The sequence below is a fragment of the Mandrillus leucophaeus genome, unplaced genomic scaffold (assembly GCF_000951045.1).
Source record: "Mandrillus leucophaeus isolate KB7577 unplaced genomic scaffold, Mleu.le_1.0 Scaffold3, whole genome shotgun sequence".
Taxonomy (NCBI): domain Eukaryota; kingdom Metazoa; phylum Chordata; class Mammalia; order Primates; family Cercopithecidae; genus Mandrillus; species Mandrillus leucophaeus.
Genome location: NW_012103142.1, coordinates 7,895,965 through 7,916,130, shown reverse-complemented (window position 1 = coordinate 7,916,130; position 20,166 = coordinate 7,895,965). Strand labels below are relative to the sequence as shown.

At 49.0% G+C, this 20,166-nt stretch overlaps 1 protein-coding gene across 3 annotated transcripts in view; it reads left to right on the top strand.

Moving 5' to 3' along the window:
• The window catches only part of LRFN2 (leucine rich repeat and fibronectin type III domain containing 2), a 208,887-nt gene extending 195,650 nt beyond the window's left edge, over positions 1-13,237 (top strand). For all 3 annotated transcript variants that reach the window (XM_011986649.1, XM_011986648.1, XM_011986650.1), the window contains one exon: positions 11,954-13,237. In XM_011986649.1, coding sequence (XP_011842039.1) covers positions 11,954-12,923 — 970 coding nt within the window. In that variant the 3' untranslated portion in view covers positions 12,924-13,237. The remainder of the gene's footprint in view (positions 1-11,953) is intronic.
• The last annotated feature ends 6,929 nt before the right edge of the window (positions 13,238-20,166 follow it).

The following is a 20,166-nucleotide window of genomic DNA, read 5'->3' as shown; positions in this document are numbered from 1 at the left end:
GGCAGCTTTGCCAGTGGATCCAAGCCTTGGGAAGGGGCTGGGGCACAAGCTGAGTATTGGAGGCAGAGAGAACACTCCAGGGGGCAGAGGAGCTTGAGTTAGGCCTGAGAGAATCCCAGAGAGGGCATGCTGAACCCAGAGGTCCTAGGAACCATGGAGAACTGGAAGAGTCATAAAGGAGGGATGAAGCTGTCCAGAGCCTCAGAGAGAATGGGGAGCTGCTCAGAGGTCCGGATCAAAGCCTCCAAGACAAATTCATTCCTTGGTGTGAACTGCCCCAGAGCTGGACAACATCACCTGGACTGGCCCACCTGTTTGGTGCATCAGGGCTCACATAGAAAATGACAGTGTTAATACCATTTGCTGGGTACATGGATAGGGCTGCATAGCATGTTCTAGAACAGCACCATCCAGTAGCACTGCCTGTGTTGACAGAAATGTCACACAGTGGCACTGTCCAGTCCAGTAGCCACTAGCCACATGTAACTACTGAGCACTTGAAATCTGGTTGTTATGACTCAGAAAGTACATTTTTAATTCTAATCAATTATTATTAATTTGAAGTTAAAGTTAAATGACCACATGCAGCTACTATATTGGGCAGTGCAGTGTGGAACATTCATTTCATTTACAAGTTCAGCCAATGTTTTCAAGGGCCTACGCTGTGCCAAGTATCATTCTAGGTGTTGGGAAAATATCAGTAAACAAAACAGGTAAAAACAAAACAAAACAAAACAGCCCAAAAAACTCTGACCTCAGGGAGCTGACATTCTAGTAGACAGAGAGAAAGAAAGGCAACTAACAGTAATCATAAAAAATCAATGATATTGTCTGTTGGGCAATAAAAGTGCATTGAGGCGAAATGGAGTGGAGTAACAAGCCTGAGGAAGCCCCCAGTGTTGAAAAGATGATCTGGGATGGCCTCTCTGAGAACGTGACATTGGAACAGGGACCTGAAAGGCAAAGCAGGTAGCATATAAATACCTGGAGGAAGAGCGTCCAGGCAGAGGGAACAGCCAGTGTGAAAGTCCTGAGGCAGGAGCCCACTTGGCAGATTTAAGAAGCAGCGGGGACCCCAGGTTGTAGAGTAAGAATGAGGAGTAGAAGGAGACAAAACCCAAGAGGGGAGGGGCAGATCGCCTGGGGCCTGTGAGCCATGTGAGGACTTTGACTACATGAGGTGGGCTTCTCTGGGGGCAGGAGCAGGGTTGAGCGAGAAAGACAGGCTCTGACCTGGGTTTTAACAGGATCCCTCTGACCACTGGCAGAGAAGAGGCTGGGGGATGGGAGCAAGGAAGGACACCCAGACCCAGAGGCCAACTCAACAGGGGCTGATGTCAACCCTGCCTGCTGTCTCAGGGGCTGTGGAAGTGGATGTCTGGGTACACCTGAGGATTGAGGCAATGGTTGGGGTGCTCTGTCTCAGAGTCTCAATCTTATTGAAAGGAATGTGGCCCCTTCACTCACTGAGAGGCTAAAGTAACTGCCAGTAAGGCAGGGGGTGCTTCGGGGCATTTGTGGAAGCTCCATATTCTCAGGAGCCACAAGGGCAGAAGAGCAGGGACAGAGGCTGGCCCCCAACCCCAGGCCTCTGGTCCCTGGCCCCAACTGGAAGATCAGAGGCTTCCGATCCTTGGAGCCCTCACTGAGTCACACCAGCTCCATGATCATCCCACTCTAAAGAAAAGACATGTGCCTTCCCCCATTATCACTCAGGGCCTGGTGCTTAGGGAAGGCCAGCATTTGGCACTAGTCACCAGTAGGGTCTACAGCTTGTACTGGTAATTCTAACTACTCTGATCTCTAGGCCAGAAACAGCAAATATGAGACACAGTCTCCAGAGGACTCTGTCCCACTGAGTCTAAACACAGCCTCAGAATCCTTAACACCAATACCCAGCAGCCAATGCTCAGAGTTGGAACACAAGAGTGAACATACTTGCAAGAACCTGGCTCCTAGCTGCTACCTTGGCGACTTCATTTCCTACTACTCTCCCTTTCCATCTCTCTGTTCCAGCCTCACCGTCCTCCTCACTGTTTCTACCTCAAGGCCTTTGCACTGGCACCTCCTTGCTGCCTGGAAACTCTGCCCATGGATATCCACATGGTTCCCTCACTTCCCTCAGACCTCCCAGGAGCATGTGTCCTGAAATAGAGAGACTGCCCTCCTTATTCACTGGAGTCCCATTTCCGGCCCTAATCAGCTATGTGAGCCCACGGCAGTTCAGTTGACCGCTGCCTCTCAAACAGCAGCACGATTATTAGATGTACTTCCCAGGGTTATTGTGAACATGAATTGAGGAAATGTGAAAGTGCTGGGTTCAATCTTGGCTGAGCACGAACCTCTCTGTGAGAGCTTAGTCACGTCACTTAATTTCTTGGAGCCTCGATTTTCTCATCCATAATGATAATAAGACTAGTACCTCCCTCACAGGATTTCCCAAGATTAAATTAACTAATACGTGGAAAATATTCAGAACAGTGTTTGACATATAGTAAGTGCTTAATAAATGTTAACTATCATTGTAAAGTAATGCAGGTTATTTTTTTCTTTTTAAATTGCTGGCAAACAGTTGGCTGACTCCAAGACTCGCCTCCTGCTAAATCCTGATTCTGCTCAATTCAATTCAGTATAATACAGCATAGGGAAGATCATGCTCTGTGGCCTGGCCGACTTGGCTCAGCCACTTTCCAGCTGTGTGAGCTTAAGCAGGGGTTCTATCTGCCTGAGCCTTAGTTTCTTCATCTGTGATATGGGGTAATTATTCCTACCTCATACAGTCAGTGTGCAGAATCAGATTCTGCCTGTCAAATTCCTGGCACGTAGTAAGTACTCAATAAATTGTATGCAGGATGGAACCACACTCATCTCCTCTACTCCCTTGCAGCTCATGCATGAAAGCAAACAGGTCCCTTTGGGGCTTGCAGGAAGAGAGAGAATCTGGGAGTAAGGGCTGCTTGGCTTGGTTTAATGAGGCCATGTCATGTAGTCTGAGATCCCAAGGCTAGCTAGAGAGGGTGGCAAGCCAGTGGTTCTGTGAAGAGCCAGTAATGAGGACACAGAGCCAGGGGGGTGGGGTGAGGGAAACTTGATGTGGTCATTCCAAATTAGCGCTGAGGCTCAGCAGGCAGCCATGGTGCATCACTGATGGAGGGAGGAGAGGATAGAGCACCTAGAAAGGCGTGGTGCTAGGGGAGCAGAGGGGAGGCTGGAGGCTGGAGGAATTATGCAGATACTAGAGGTGGTATTTGTTGACAACTCCAGGAAGGCAAAGATTTCTCGTATAGACACCAGCACCAATGTGTTCCTATTACACACACACACACACATTCACCCTGTCTCTCACACACGTACCTACTACATAGCAAATTCCTCAGGCTCACTTCATCTTACCTGCAGGTGTCTGTTAGTCAGGGGAGGCAGCTGCTGTTGCAAAGAATTGCCATAAGGTAAAGGCTCAAGCAGAATCAAATTTGATTTCTCACTGTCCTAACAGTCCAGAGCGGTGTGCCAGGTTACCAGGAGACCCTCCTCATGGGGGACCTAGGTACCCGTATGTACCTCCCTCCAGGCCTTGTCATCCTGCCCCAGGGTCCAGCTGGCAGAAGGAAAGGGGAGTGTGGGGAAGGCATCCTGACCTACTGAAGGCCTGGCCCAGAGAGGGCACAGATCATCTGGCACAGATGACATCCTCCACATCCCTTTAGCCAGAAAGGGTCACATGGGCGTACTAGCTGCAAGAGAGCCTAGAGAGTGTGGCCTAAATGGGAAGTCACGAGAGAGGGGGAGAGTGGGGTTTGGTAGTCAGCCCACAGGCTCTTCCTGGAGGCCAAGGCCCAGGCGGAAACTCCCACTCCATTCCCATTGCTATTTCTGAGGCCCCAATGCCTTTTCTGGGGGGCAAACTCTGTTCCATTAGAAAAGAGGAGGCTCAGTCTGCAGGAGAGGTCACACAGGAAGTCACCTCAGACGTTTCAGAGGATGTGGAAGCCTCTGGGGGTGGTGGGGTTAGGGGGTTGGTTGAAAGAGGGGCAGAACAATGACTAACATCGCCTAGGACCAGGACCCCTTATTGCCACATACATGTAAAGACCTACACTCTGACATACACTCACAAATACCCACACATTCAGCTGACAAATGATACTTCTTAGACACACATCTTCTCACACACAGGCCTACACACAATCATATACCCCAAACACATACGTATATGCACATCCATGAAAGGTTTTCAGAAGCCCTTGCAGTAAGCCTCAAGGATACAGAAAAAATACCTCCCCAGGCTGGGTGCGGTGGCTCAAGCCTGTAATCCCAGCACTTTAGGAGGCCAAGGCGGGTGGATCACCTGAGGTCAGGAGTTCGAGACCAGCCTGGCCAACATGGCGAAACCCCATCTCTACTAAAAATACAAAAATTAGCCAGGTATGGTGGTGCCTGCCTGTAATTTCAGCTACTCGGGAGGCTGAGGCAGGAGAATTGCTTGAGCCTGGGAAGCAGAAGTTGCAGTGATCCAAGATCATGTCATTGCACTCCAGCCTGGGTGACAGAAAAAATACCTCTCCAGAAAGATGTCCTCAGAACCAGCCAGTGTCTGAGAATTCACCATTAGCTAGCCCTTGAATATTAGATAAGAATCCCTCACATATGTTTAGGCCCTAACATTTTGCAAAGCACTCTTGCACTCACTGCCTAACCATAGGGCAAATATTTACTCAGCATTGACTCTAGACCAGACATCATGATCAGCAGTAGAAATACAAAGAGGAATAAGACATAGTTCCAGTCCTCAAGGGAAAAGTGTACATGAACAACCCCCAGGGCTTTAACAGGGGACTGTAGGAGGGGTTGTGGGAGAAGGGAGAGAAAAGACAGCTCTGGTGAGGTCAGAGGTAATTTATGAGTCAGGCCTTAAAAGATGAGATCACCCGGTGGAGAAAGATATGATGCTAAGGAAGAGGGACCACTGTGTGCAATGGGATAATGGGATCAAGATGGCTTACTGGGGGAGTGATGAGTGATTTCGAGAGGCTGGTAAATTGTTTCCTACAGCTGGAGTTTCACCAGATGCAGCCAAGATGTGCTGCTGCTGACATGAAGAGATGATCATCTTTTCCCAAAGTGCAAGGAAATAAGTTAATAAATAGAATGTTCTCAACAATGTAAAGGTTATCTCCTTGTGTCATTCAGGATTCAGTCAGAAAAAAAAAGGAACATTTTAGGTCTTTTGAAAGAGGGAATTCAGGCCGGGCGCCGTGGCTCACACCTGTAATCCTAGCACTTTGGGAGGCTAAGGCAGGCAGATTGCCTGAGCTCAGAAGTTCGAGACCACCCTGGGCAACATGGTGAAACCCTATCTCTACTCAATACAAAAAATTAGCTGGACTTGATGGCATGTGCCTGTAGTCCCAGTTACTCAGGAGGCTGAGGCACAAGAATCGCTTGAAACCCAGAGGCGGAGGTTTCAGTGATCCAAGAGATCGCACCACTGCACTTCAGCTTGGGCTACAGAGTGAGACTCTGTATCAAAAAAAAAAAAAAAAAAGAGAGAGAGAGAAAGAGAATTCAGTACAGGGTTTGGATTTTAGGGATGATGGAGCTGCTCAGAGGTCAACAACAGGTGGGGACAGTGGGTACAGGAGCAGTGGGTGGGGGGCAGGACAGGGAGGCACTATAGAGATTAGCAACAGCCGGAAGCCACCACCACCCACCCATGCCCATCCAAGGCTGGAAGGACACAGGAGGAGATGGCATGGCCAGTGACTAAGATCCTAATGTGTCTAGCAGGAGCTGGAACCCTGGCAGCTGGAATCACAGAGGAGATTCAGTGCCTGACAGGGCGAAACCACTTGGAGATGAAAAAGTAGAAGAGATACCTGGCTTCTCCCCTCTTCCGGCCCTCCAGTCTCTCTCCAGTGCCTCCATTGGCCACCTCCACCTGGCAGCCTGAGGGCTCGGAAACCTGGAAACAGGCAAGGTAGCCTGGGAAATGTAGTTCCCCACAGAGCAGAGGCAAGCAGGTGAAAGGCGGAGAACAGATTCGAGAGCCCACAGTAGAATCACAGTATGTGCCTGTGATTTCATAGACCTCTGGTATCAACTGTAGATTTGTGTGCTAGTGTTAAACTGAATGAACAGTGCCAAAATAATATTAACAGAAAAAGAAAGAAAAAGAAAAACAATCCAGAGGCAGTCACTTAGGTTTGTTTTGTGTTTCCTGAGTAAGTACTTGGGGTTGCAGTTTCAAATTGTCTTTTAGAGTGTGTGAGCTTAATTAAATTTAACGCATTGGAACAGCTTAACTTAAAATAGCAATTCATGTTTTCTGCTAACAGAGATGTTGGTAGTTTACATGATGAAAAGAAATCTCTCAGGATTTCAGGGAAGGGTTTTCACCGAGAGGCCCATGACTGACCTGACGATTGAGCCATTTATTGTCTATTGTCCCTCAGGATCCACTCTCCCCTCCTCTGCCTTGCTCTGCACTCTGGAAGCCTGACCTGCATGTGCCTGTGAACCTGGCTTTTAGTTTGGTTCAGCCATGCAGAGCAGCAGCAGAAGGTCGGTGGCAGAGAAGAGTGAGGTCCGGCTACTTCTTTGCCTGGCGCCCACCCTGTGAGGTTGCCCCTGGCAGCTTCTGTCTCTCAACCAAATTCTCTAAACCAATGTGCATGAGTGGAGCGTGACTTTGTCCCCAGAGGTCACTGGGCAATGCTTGGAGACATTTTAGCTTGTCACACTGTGGGTGTATTCTGGCATCTGGCGGGTGGAGCCCAGGGGTGTCCTGGGATTGTCCTCCTACGATGCAGAGAACAGCCCTACACAACCAAGACATAGTCAGCCCAAGTGTCAACAGTGGCGGGGCTGAGAAAGCCTGCACTAGCCCAGGGCTCCTCAAGCTATTCATTGTGAAGGAGCAGCTTCAATTTTCCCCACTCTGTTGCAGGCCAGTGCTTTTGTAAGACTAGAACTAAGTTATCAGAAATAATCATCACGCACTTGAATGTGACAACCAATGCCAAATTGCTATAAAGCCTTAATGCTTACTCTTGACTTCTGTAGTATCTGATCATGGAGCAGGAACAAACTGTCCATGGGCCGGCATCCGTCTGTGAGCCACACTACGAGTAGCACTGGCCTACGTGCTTCTCTCTCCTGGGGCTGTGGCAGAGGCAACAGCTCGGCTCTTGGCTGCTATTAGCTCTGGGTTCTTGCACATTCCCTTGTGATCCCCCATAACCTCTTGCCTCTTTACAATTAGTCCCTTGATAAATAAGGTCTTTAATTATCCTTCTAGGAAGTGCCATCTGCCCGCTCAGGCCCCGGCTGATTCTGCAGTGTTTTCCTACCTGGGCAAGTTTTTAAGAATGTGGGCAGTGTTAGAGGCTGTGTGGGTAGAAGGACAACAATGTGACAGCAGCCTGGCTTTGGAGCCCAGCTAAAGAGCTTGCACTGTCTCTTGTAGACCGTAGTCAGTACTGGAAGCATCTCAGCAGGCAGGGGACACAGCCAGAGCTGTGTTTTAGGTGGAGCACTCGAGATGGTGTGGTGCTGAGAATGCACTTTCAGGGAGCACAATCTGTGGCAGAGAGCCTGACTGGAGGTTGCTGAGTCCATCCCGACCAGAAATGGAGAGCCCTAAGCTAACACTGCATGTGGAGTTGGAAGGCAGAGGGTGTTCAAAAGGTAGAATCTACCAGCCAGAGTGATGGGTTGTGAGCAGGAGTGAAGGGGGAAATCCAGGCTCCCCAGATACAGCTTGGAGGATCAGTGAATGGTTTCGTAGGGTTGGATGATGAGATGGACAGGGGGACACAGGTCAGAGATGAATTCTCTATCTTTCACTGGAGTGCCCGTTTCCTGTGACTTTCTCATGCAGTTTGTCTGTTGGCTGCCTGGAGGCAGCAGTGGTCTTGCTTTTAAGAGGTGTGGGCTCTGGGTCCCAGTGGACCTGATCTGGTCTCAGCCCCATCATTCCTCCAAGGGAAAGTTCAAACTGTTTAGCTTCCTCCTTCTCTAAATGGGAATAACTTCCTCAGAGGGTTGTCAGGATCTTAAATGAGATAAGGCGTGTAAACATGCCAGCACAATAGGCGAATACTGGTTATTATTGTTATTAGAAAAGGCAAACTTGACCTTGCCCGCTTGGGCTGTTTTGAGTTAGCTGGCTCTGGCTCTCCTTAAGTCACCCCAGCTCCTCCTACTGCCACACACACACACACACACACACACACACACACACACAGCAGAGGAATCAGGAGCCGCCTTCTGCCTTTCTGCTCTTCATCCTGGCAGGCTTTTCCTGCTGGCCTTGTTTCTGATGGGCCAGTTACAGTGCAAAACTGTTTCAGACCTGACCCTTCATCCAGGTGCCAGTGGCCCGCCAAGAATCAGCCTTGCCTTGTTACACCTCCATCAGCAGCACAGCCCAATTGCAGCTTCATCACATTAGGAGGTGGCTTCACCACATTATGATTTTCTCTGAGTTTGGGAGCAAAGGGGAGTTGGGGAGGCCAGGCAGGTTTCCACACAAAGTTGCCCAGGAAGGGCAGGTAGATGGGGCAGTGTCTGAGAGGCAGCATGGCCCCGTGGTCAGGTGCGGAGGCCCTGGAGCCAAACTGCCTGATTTGAATCCCACTCTGCCAACTTACTAGCTGGGCCTCCTTGGGCAGGTAGCTTAACCTTTCTGTGCTTCAGTTTCTTATCCGTTAAGTGAAAATGAGAATAACAATAACTGCCTCCCAACAATGTTAGGGAGTATTAAATGAGTCTTAATCTCCTTAAATATCTCACAATGGTGCCTGGCACAGAGTAAGCCCTCATGTTAGCTGTTCTTCTTATTTTGTTGCTATTAGTAGTAGTAGTAATAGTAGTAATAGTGTGGTCTACTTCCCAGGAGAAGGTGGCTAAATATTGAGAAGATTTCTGGGCTTGTAGTACATCTTTGGTGTCCTGGGGTGGCTGTGTTTAATGCAATCATGAATGTGGAAATCTATGTTACACAACAGGTATTCAGTAAACAAGGGTGTCCATCCACCTCTCAAGTGGACATGCTCTTATATCACTGCGACCCAGCAAAATGGTGGAATGCGGTGGTTCAGAGCAGACTGAAGGTGGCCTCCCTGGGATTTAATCCCAGCTCCGCCATGTTATCTTTGCTTAACACTTCTGCACCTCTGTTTCCCCATCTGAAATATCTGGATTATGATGGCAGCTGTGTCGGGGAGTTGCTGTAGGCCTAAGTGAGTTGGCATAGGGCACTTAAAACAGAGCATGGCACACAGTTACCGGCTGGTGTTTGCTCTTGCTGCTGTCACTGTTCTGGGTGTGCTTAGCTCCTGCCTTCTCAACTTACATCATTAGCCCTGAGGGGAAAGGAACGAGGCCCTGGAGGACTCGAGTGTCCCCTGCAGCGTTGGCCATACAGGGCTCCTTAGGCCCTGCCCAGCAGATGGCCCAGCAGGCAGGGCATCCTATCAGTAGAGGAGCGTGAGCCACAGCAGGCTCTAAGCTGCTCCAGGGATGAAGGTGGTTGACCAATTACAGGCCAGGGTGAACTTTTCACTGAAATGAGGAAAAATGCTTCCATGTCTGTCACATAATGAGGAACAAGCCCAGACCATGGACCCAGAAGCTAGTGTTAAAAGTCTCAACTGCTGCATACTAGCAGTCCAAGCTTGTGACCTCAGGCAAATCACTTACCCTCTCTGAGTCTCAGCCATTTCTTCTCTGTGAAATGGGAGTACTGATCACTGCCTTTACAGGACTGTCATGATGCCCACGTGAAACTGGCTCTGAAGTCTTCAGATAGACCTGTGGGGCTGGCTGCAGGGTCCTTGCTGGATCCACCCCTCCTAACCCCTCTGGCCTCTTCTGCCCCAAACACTGTGCTAGGGGTGGGGCTGTGCATTAGTCCATTTTCACGCCGCTGATAAAGACGTACACAAGACTGGATAATTTAAATAAAAAAAAGAAAAAGGTTAAATGGACTCACAGTTCCACATAGCTGGGGAGGCCTCACAATCATGGCAAAATGTGAAAGGCATATCTTACCTGGAGGCAGACAAGAGAAGAGAGCTTGTGCAGGGAAACTCCCCTTTATAAAACCATCAGATCTCATGAGATTTATTCAATATCATGAGAATAGCATGGGAAAGACCCGTCCGCATGATTTAATTACCTCCCACCAGGTCCTTCCAACACACGTGAATTGTAGGAGCTACAATTCAAGATGAGATTTGGGTGGGGACACAGCCAGACCATATCAGTTGGGCCTTGGGGGCTCAATTTCCTCCAGTGTAGCTTCCCTAGCAAAAGAGCAGGTGGGCAGGTGAGGAGGGAGGCAGCAGCCACTGGGGTTGCCCACTGACGGGATGTCAATATCTGCCTGTCAGTTCCAGTCCTCTGTGTGAGGATCCCAGGTGGAAGTTTTCAGACTTCAGTATTTCATATTTGATATCTTAATTAAGTTGCCCAGCTCTAGGTTTGAGGGGTTGATGGGAGCTGATAGAGCCCTTTCATTCTCAAGTAGTAGGGAATAGGAGAATGGGAGTGGAGGAAATACCAAGAAAGCTACACAGTGGTACCTTCAAGCCTGGGTATTTCTTCAGGAGCGTTTATGGAAGTGACACAGGCATCATCTCTGGAATCAGCAGAAGGCATGATACCTCAAAAAGGGTCTTAGAGTTCAGGGTGTGCATCCAGGCTTAACAAGGTCACAAGATTCTAGAGTTCAGAGTGAGCAGGTCCAGGCAGGAGAGGATCAGCCACAATGTGGGGAGAGTGCTTCCCCATCAGACCCTCCCCTAAGGTGGAAGGGGCAGTTAAAGTCTTCTACTAAAGAAACTCTTCCCCTAGGTTTCCTGGCTGAGCCTGGGCTACTACAATTAGGACCAAGGTATCGTCCCTTTCTTCTGGGATGCAGAAGTGCCCCCCAGTCCTTAACACTGCACTGTCCCTCCACCCCTAAGCGGCAGGCCCCCTTCTCCTGCCTCCACTCCTCTTCTGCTTAGACCCCTTCTCCCTCAGTCTGCAGCAGCAAATGCTCTCCCTCCTGAGTCATGAGAAAGCCCTTTGGAGGTGAGGGTGGTGCTGGCCTCTCCAGGCAGGATCTTGTCTCTGACACAGCACAGCACCTGGTCCAGAAAGAAGGCTCAGAAAGTGTTGATGGGGATCCCTGTGAATCTCAGAGGTCACAGGAGGGCTGGAGCGAGCCTTGGAGTGGGCTGGCACAGGGTCAGGGCTGACCTCTCACCCCGCCCTTCCCAGAGACGGAGGGAATACTTGTAGCAGGTATGAGGGAGGAGGGTAGCGGGTGTCCCTTTGTATAATTTCTGCTTCTTCACACTTTAACCTCTCTGCCTCTCTGTCTCTCCCTCTGCCTGTCCCTGTGTGTCCTCTCAACTCTGCTTGAGTCTCTCCCCCTCCTCCTCTTTCCCTCCACCTCTAAATGCCTCCCCTTTTCTCTGCTTTCAACTACCCCCCTTCTCATTCCCTTCATCTTCATACTCATTGTCTTTTTGTGTTTTTGTTTCCATATATCTGGATGTTCTCTCACCCGGTCTCTGACACATTCTCCATCTATACCTCTCCCTGACGCTCCATCCCTGAATCTCCCTCTCTCACCTTCCTTTCCACCCCAACCTGTCCCTTGGTTCCCTTGTCTGGGTCTCCCTCCTCACATCTCTTTCTTCTCATTTCCTATACCCTATTCCTGTCACCTGCCTGCCCCCGCCCCTCTCTCCTCCCCTCTCCTCTGTCTTTTCATCTCTATTCTTCTGTGTCTCTTCACCCCTGTCCCTTACTTTCCCTCTGCCCTATTCTCTGTGTCCCTGTGTGTGTCTTGGCCTCCCTCCCCCTCCCCCTTCACTCTGTTTCTCCCTCTGTCCCCTCCCCCTCACCCTGTCCTTCCACCCCACCACCCCTCACTCTTTGTGTCCCCCTCCCTCCCCAGGATGATCCCAGCCTCCAACAAGGCCTTCGTGGTCAACAACCTGGTGTCTGGGACCGGCTACGACTTGTGTGTGCTGGCCATGTGGGATGACACAGCCACAACACTCACAGCCACCAACATCGTGGGCTGCGCCCAGTTCTTCACCAAGGCTGACTACCCGCAGTGCCAGTCCATGCACAGCCAGATACTGGGCGGCACCATGATCCTGGTCATCGGGGGCATCATCGTGGCCACGCTGCTGGTCTTCATCGTCATCCTCATGGTGCGCTACAAGGTCTGCAACCACGAGGCCCCCAGTAAGATGGCAGCGGCCGTCAGCAATGTGTACTCGCAGACCAACGGCGCCCAGCCACCGCCTCCAAGCAGCGCGTCTGCCGGAGCCCCGCCTCAGGGCCCGCCCAAGGTGGTGGTGCGCAACGAGCTCCTGGACTTCACCGCCAGCCTGGCCCGCGCTAGTGACTCCTCTTCCTCCAGCTCCCTGGGCAGTGGGGAGGCCGCGGGGCTGGGACGGGCCCCCTGGAGGCTCCCACCCTCCGCCCCGCGCCCCAAGCCCAGCCTTGACCGCCTGATGGGGGCCTTCGCCTCCCTGGACCTCAAGAGTCAGAGAAAGGAGGAGCTGCTGGACTCCAGGACTCCAGCCGGGAGAGGGGCTGGGACGTCAGCCAGGGGCCACCACTCGGACCGAGAGCCACTGCTGGGGCCGCCCGCGGCCCGGGCCAGGAGCTTGCTCCCCTTGCCCTTGGAGGGCAAGGCCAAACGCAGTCACTCCTTCGACATGGGGGACTTTGCGGCTGCGGCGGCGGGAGGGGTAGTGCCCGGCGGCTACAGTCCCCCTCGGAGGGTCTCGAACATCTGGACGAAGCGCAGCCTCTCTGTCAACGGCATGCTCTTGCCCTTCGAGGAGAGTGACCTGGTGGGGGCCCGAGGGACTTTTGGCAGCTCCGAGTGGGTGATGGAGAGCACGGTCTAGGTGGGGGTGGGCATGCTCCCTTTCCTGCACGCAGGGTGGGAGAAGAAGGGGAAAGAATCTCACTGGCAAGTGTTTGTGGAGTTTCCATGGTGATGTTTACATCCAGGGACAGTTTCGTCTCCCTGTCAATGGCCTCGTGTCCCCCCCTTCCCAACCCCCAACACCCATATCACCTCCCCACCACCCGGCCGGGGTGTGCTCAGGGAATGCGGACTCGCTCAAATACCGGACTGAGCCCTGAGTGTTTGGAAAGGCGAGACTCCGCCTTTCTAATCACAAATGTAGCCTACAAGCAAGCGGCTTTGGATTGCTTATGGGTCTAGTGTTGTTTTTATTTCTTAATTTATTTTTTTCCATTTCCCAGACTCCTCCTCTTCATTCACACGGATAATCGAGAGTTAATCGTACATATGAATGCGTGTTCCCAGCAGCCCTGGTACTGGGTAATTGTTGCCAATTGACAAGAGGAGGGAATTATTCTGTTTCCACACTTGTTTGGGGGAAGACTGTGGGGTTCCCTGCCCAGAGCTCTCATTACTCCCAACCACCCCCACACCCGACACTGGAAGGGGTGAGTGACTGACCCCTAATACCTGACCTAGTTTCCTTTGCTTCTCAAACATGACATGCCACACCCATCACAGAAGTTTGAACCAGAAGAGTAACTTCCTGGGTTCTTATGTGTGGGGAGGGAGGAGGGCTTCATGTTGTAGGGCACAAGGGATCTTAACTTCCGGAGTTGCTTTGGGCTTGTTGCCACTCTTTCTGGGAAGCTGGCATGGAAAGTCCCCCTTGAGCACGTGGCAGGCCAGGAGGGCTTCTCTTAAGGAAAGCAGTGTGGGTGGCAGAAAGAGCAGTGGACTTGGAGTCCAAAGCTCATGTGTCCATAGTCACATGAAGAGCCTGCTGAGTAACTGGGGCAAGACCCATTTATCTGTTGGTACCTGAATTTGCCACTTTGCAAAAATACTGGGATTGTATTAGGTCTCCAGTCCCTTTCCAGTTCTATGGGCCTATTAATTCTTCATGACTCTAGATGTTAGGCCTTTTTGCTTAGTGATACCAGAAGCACAAGCTGGTTACAGCAGTCCCTGTCCTTTTTACTGGGCACAGAGAATTCTAGAAGCCTTGGAGGGGGGAAGTTGAATCTTTTTAGAATTTCAATAATAATTGAAGCTTGGGGAGGTCTTTGCAATCATCCCATCTTTAACCCTCCCTCTCCCTTCCCAGAGCATAAGGGAATTGCCCAAGGTCACACAGTGAGTTCATGACCAGGTCAGGGCAGGAGTCAAGGCCACCTGCCTCCTGGCAGTGGTGTTTGGGATCTGTGACCCTGTTTTCACCCTGCCTAGGGCATTTCTGTGTCCAAAGGCTGCCCCATGTTTGTTCTTTAAGAAAGTGGCTCAAGGTGGGATGAGGGGATGCCTGCTCGTGGTTTCTTGAGGAGGGTCCATCCTTGGAAATTACAGGGTGGAATGGGAGGGGTGCATAGGCTCCTTTCCATCTAGGGATAACCCCTCCCTGCCAGACAGTGGCAAGAGAAGGGGAAGAGGAGATGTGCCCCCAGAGGACCTGCTGTAGACAGATTGGAATGACCTTCCCCTGCATCCCTGTCCGGTGTCTACTCATCAGCAACTCACTACCTCTCCCTCAGTCTCTCCAACTCATTCTTTCCTCTCCCAACTCCTTCCATAGACCTCTATTTTCTCTCTTTTGTTCTTCCTTCTTCCACTTGCCATCCACACAGCCCACAACGCATACAGGCAAGACCATTCTGGGCCAAAAAGTTCCAATGGCCTCAGACCTGGAGCTGAGCTGCTGGCCCCCCAACCCCACTCTGGAACACACAAGGAGGGATTGCAACTGTCTATGCAGAATTACCTTTGGCTCTAGTTCCAGAGTCTCCAAATCCCAGGCCTTCCTCCTTCCTCACTTCTCCCTCCCCTCTCTTCTCTTCATTCTTCTTCTTCTTCTTTTTTTTTTTTTTTTTTTTTTTTCCTGTTAGTCTCTGCCTTTCCCAGTCCCTTTCTGGTCCTGACAAGGTCATTAACAGACCAGGCCAGTTCCTCCTGAGACCTCAAGTTATAACAATTTTCCAGGCCAGTCCCAGGGCTGGAGCACATCCCTTCTATGGTCACAGAAGCACCCACAGAATTGGGTAACTTGAAAGGAAGTCTCTTCCACCCTTTCTCTTTTCCCTTCCTGTTTTTTCCTCTTCTCTTTTATCCCTCCTCATCTTTCTCATTCATCCTTTCAAACTATAGCCATTGTGGAAGTGGTCTCAAATACCAGCTTTCTTTTTTGCCTTTGGATTCAGACACACAGAGGGAAGGTGGTGAACAGTGGAAGGAACCAACTCACTGTCTATTCTCATCAGCGGCTCCGAGTTCTGTCGTGACATGATATGTACTTGCTCTTGTGTTTGTCATGTTTCTGACTTGGAGTTTTGGAAAGCAGCATCCCTGTGGTCAGAATATAAATGCCAATCTTCTCCTTTGCTAAAAAAAATGTACAGTAAAATGTACAGTTTTAAAAACAACCACTAACCACACTCCTTGGGCGGGAGAAAAAAAAATTCTTATGTCTGTGAATGTCTGCTGTTCATTTCTCTGGAAACTCTGGGGTTTTCTAAAGATGGCTTTGAAGTGGCATTTTCTCTTGCACCTGTGTTTGTTACTGCCTGGTGGGAGCCTGCTTCTTGCCAAGTTCGTGTATACGGTGGGGGAATCTTCTGAAATAATAGAGAATGGGATCATCCTCCCAGGGTAAAGAAAGGTAGAGAAATCTGAAGTGAAGCTTCAGGCTAAGAAAAGAACAGTCCATCCCCAGCTGTCCTGACTGTCCTACCTGACATCTCCATTCTCTGATATGCCAGCCCTACCTACTTTTTCCTGGACTGTGGTCACCACAGCGCCTGACAACTAGGGGCATGTGGGTATCTTCTACCCATTTTGGTTGAGCCCTGGATAGTATTTTTTTCAAAAGGGTCTTTTACTGGGAAACCGTGGGAGAACAAACCAAAACCAAAACCCAAACCCAAGATATAGAAACAAACGTGCTTCTGGAACACAGCTTCCCAACCTTGTCTTTTCTAGTATCTAGATCAGTAATGTCCAATAGAATAAAATGTGAGCCACACTGTAATTTTAAATTTTCTAGTAGCCATGTTGAATCAAACATAAAGAAACAGGTGGAATTAATTTTAATCTTATATTTTAACTCAATATATCCAAAATATTATTGTAACATGTAATCACTCAAATTATTAGTAAGTGATTTTATAGTATTTTTTGGTACAAAGTTTTAGAAATCTGGTTTGTATTTTACATGTATGGCATATATCAATTCAGATGAGCCCTCTTTAAAGTATTTTACATGTATGGCACATATGAATTCAGACTAGCCCTCTTTAAAGTACCTGAGAGCCATATGTGGCTAGTACTGGCCACTGTACTGGACAGTGTGACTCTAGACATACAATTGACTTGAAAGCACAGCTTAGAAGAGGAAGGAAACTGACACCTGTTGAGTACCTACAGCTTCCAGATACTGTGCTTGTTGCTTCACATATGTTTCTCACTGAATCATCACTAAAGCCTTTTTAGGTAGATAGTATTATGCCCATATTATAAATGAAGGGACGGAAGCTCAGAGGGGTTAAGTAACTTGCCCAAGGTCACACAGTTAAGTCTGGCTGCAAAGCCTTAGTTCTTCCCATGACATTACACTGCCTCCCCTATCCTTTCTTCTTCCCATCAACCTGTTAATAGATTGTATTTTATATTGACTGAATGATTCACGTTTGTAGCGTAATCGGGAAACCCTTGATTAGCCTAAGATCTGCTAGAATCCTCAGAATGTTAACTCCAGGCAAGAGCACCTTGGTGAATCGGTTCCTTCTGACCATACACCGGCCTTTCTGGCCCTCCTTGCCTTAAAACACGTTCCCTCCCCCAGCCAGGAAAATTCCTCAGGATTCAGACTGCACTCCCCACCCCACCCTGTGGCCACCTCTTCTCCCCTCTTGGTGACCTCTAGGAGGTCACTTGTTGAATGAACCTTCCATCTCCAGTCTTGTCTGGGCTCCTCTGCCCCAGGAGCCTATAACTTCTTCCACCTAAGATAAAAAGCCTGACATCAGCTTGCTCCAGAGGCAAAACCCATCTTCTTGCCTCTTTCTATTTTAATACTCTGTCCCTATCAGGGATGATACCTAGCCAGATCCTCTTTCCTGATATACAGAAGCCTCCAGCTCTTCGATCTTTTACAGAAGTGAGATAGCTGATACAATATTTGCCTAGTTGATTATTAGGCTTTCTGGAAAAACAGTTCGAGCCCTTTGCCCACGTTCTTGATAATGACATATCCCTCAGGTTTCCCTCAAGAGAATTTTTTATTTTTTCATCGTTACAGTGTTAAAATTCCAAAAGACCTTAGGAACACTTTTTTGTTAAGGGATATAATTGTCAGCCAGGTTAGGCAACAGTCACTGTCTCAGGTTTCCCCCTTCTCAAAGGCAAAGTAACTTTTCTTTAAAAGTCTGTAAGTCTTGATTTTTCGTAAGTACAGCCTGAGTACTTCTGTGTCTTCTGTTCTCAATGTGCCTGCAGTGAAGGTCTCAGGGCTTCAGCAAGCTGGGTGGGGCTTCCTCTGTTCTTGCAACCATTGGGATTTCTGCAAACTAGTGCCAGAAAAATAGACATACTTATTCGAAAGAAGAGACTATTGGCAGGCAGCACTCAAAATCTGAATGCACAGTTTTAAAGATTCCACCTAGAGTATCAAAACCAGCCTTTCCATGTGACGCAGTTGGCAGCAAGAAACATTTGTTGTGACAAGAAGGCTTCTCACAGGTAAATGCCTGAGGTTTCCACCTTTGCATAATAGAATCAGGCCCATCCAGGTTACTCCCCCAATATCTAAAAGGAACACTGTCACTTTCACAGTTTAAAAATATCTATTTGTGCTTTCAGCCCTTAAACCAAAGGTTGTAGCTTCCATCATCTCAGTTAAGGTTCTGTACCTCACAGTCAGTCAGTGTTTACAAGGCTCATGGTTTCCCTTCCCCAAAGCTTCTATTGGAGGGAAACTGGCATGTTTTCCCCAGACCAAAGAGAGGAGCTAGCTTTTACCTTTAAGGCTATCCTGCGACCCCTATCATAGCCATTTAGGAACTTCTGACAGGTTCAATGATCTTTCCCCGTGTTCTCATTTTGTATAACGTGTGGCATCTTTCTTTTGCTCACCTATTCTGAGGAAGTAGGCCCAGATTACAGGCTCTTCCTTGGTTATTTTCCTGCTATTGTTGGGATAATTGATCTTCTGGTCCCTTTAGCCAACAGCTGAATGTGCTCCTGGCGATTGGAGCCAGAATTCTCCTCTACCATCTCATGCTGGAATCTGTCTGGGATTGGAGCAAGGAAGATCTCATGATCTAGTCCTTTCCAAGACGTCAACAGTCACACGCTCGGTTTCCTACTGCTGAGACAGTGGAACTGGAATTTCACCCATCTCCATGGGATCCCCAAACCCATCTGGCCCACAGTCAGTCAGCCCACTGACCAACCTCCCACAGCCCCAGCCCATCCGTCCAGGCTATCCATCTGGTTAGTTGGTGATGAGCACACCCCCTCTTCTCCTGCACCTCCTCTGTAACATGTGTTCAGCGGTGCTCCCTAGCACACCCCACAGCAGCACTAACATTCATATACTTTGCAAGGATGAGTTTTCTTTCCCTTGAATCTCCTAGGCTACATCCAAGATATCCTGTTTTCCAAACCATGGAGACCTCTGTTAGCTGACCTGTCTGACATTGTTTCCACTTTACTGTGAAGTAAAACCTCAGGGCCCTACATCTGTGCCCTCTGTCGGATGGCAAAATCCGTTTGTGCTCATTCAGCATGCTCTTGCTGACCTGCTGTGTGCCTAGCACTGTGCATGGTATCAAGAGAGATAAAAGTCAAAGTAAAAGACACTATGCATGCCTTTGAGGGTCTTACACATTACCCTGAAGGACAGGGACATAAACTGATGCTTTAGATCTCTGGTTATCAAAGATTGGTCTGTTTTCGCTAATTTCAAGATAACTTATAAATCTGGCAAAACTACTATCCAAGAAAACATAAACAGATAGATTGGCCAAAGGCCATGCAACATAAGATGGCCCCTGTGCTTGGAAGAATTCACCAGATTTTAAGTTCCAAAATCTTGAGTCACTTTACAGAAGAGGAAATTAAGACCTGGTATGGAAAAGTGACTGGCTTTGGATCTAACAGGGGCACATTAAGGACTCGGGTCCTGTGCCTGGACAAGCAGGGGTTGAAGGAAGCATCTCTGGCTGTCCTAGGAGCTTGAGAGGGGGCGTGGTGGAGGGAACAAAGCAGGCCTGGAAGAAGGGTAGTTGCAGAGAACTAGAGGGTCCTGAGTAACCCAAGGCAGGTGCAGTTGCTCTTGAGGGAAAGGGGCTGTTTAGTTTGGGGGATCTGGGTTGAGAGCCTGTTTCTTGGCCACAGTTTCCTTTTTGGTAAGATATCAATGGTAAGTATCGACTTCAGTAAGTATGCTTCTGTAGTACTATGTAGTTATACAGCTCACATATTGGATTGGAAAAGGCAGCATAATAGTCATTAGTATTAATGATATGCATCATTTAAATTAATATAAATTATAGCATATTCATGATAATATTACATATGTTAAGCTCATAGACTCTCAAAGCTGGCAAAAGCTATCAGAGGTCGTCTACTCCAGCCTCCCTCAATGGGTATTAGGATCCCCTGTTCAATATCTATTCAAGCTCTTATTAATCTTATTACAAACAAAATTATGCATGATGAATTTCAGGATTTACCCAAGGCAGGGAGTAGCTCTCTATACTCTAATGGGACCATGGCTCCATATTCCTGGTGGGCCCTTGTGAATCCATCATTCTTGACTTCATGGGAAATCCAGAGCCCAGACATCAAGCAACTCCCAAAGACTGCTATGGTCAAAATAGTGTTAAAAAAACAGGTACAGAGCTGGGGTCCCAGCTGGGAAAATCTCAAGAGGTTCGATATTCCCTTGCCAAATCAGTACTGGTCTCCATGATTTAGAGCAAAGAAAGGAGGCAGGGAAGGGGCAGAGAGTACATGGTAACCTCTGTAGCCCCTGATGCCCTGAATGTTCTGACGTACACAACAGTCCCCATAATAGGTGGAAGCACCTGGAAAATTCTAGACTTCACTTCTGGGCTGAGGATAGC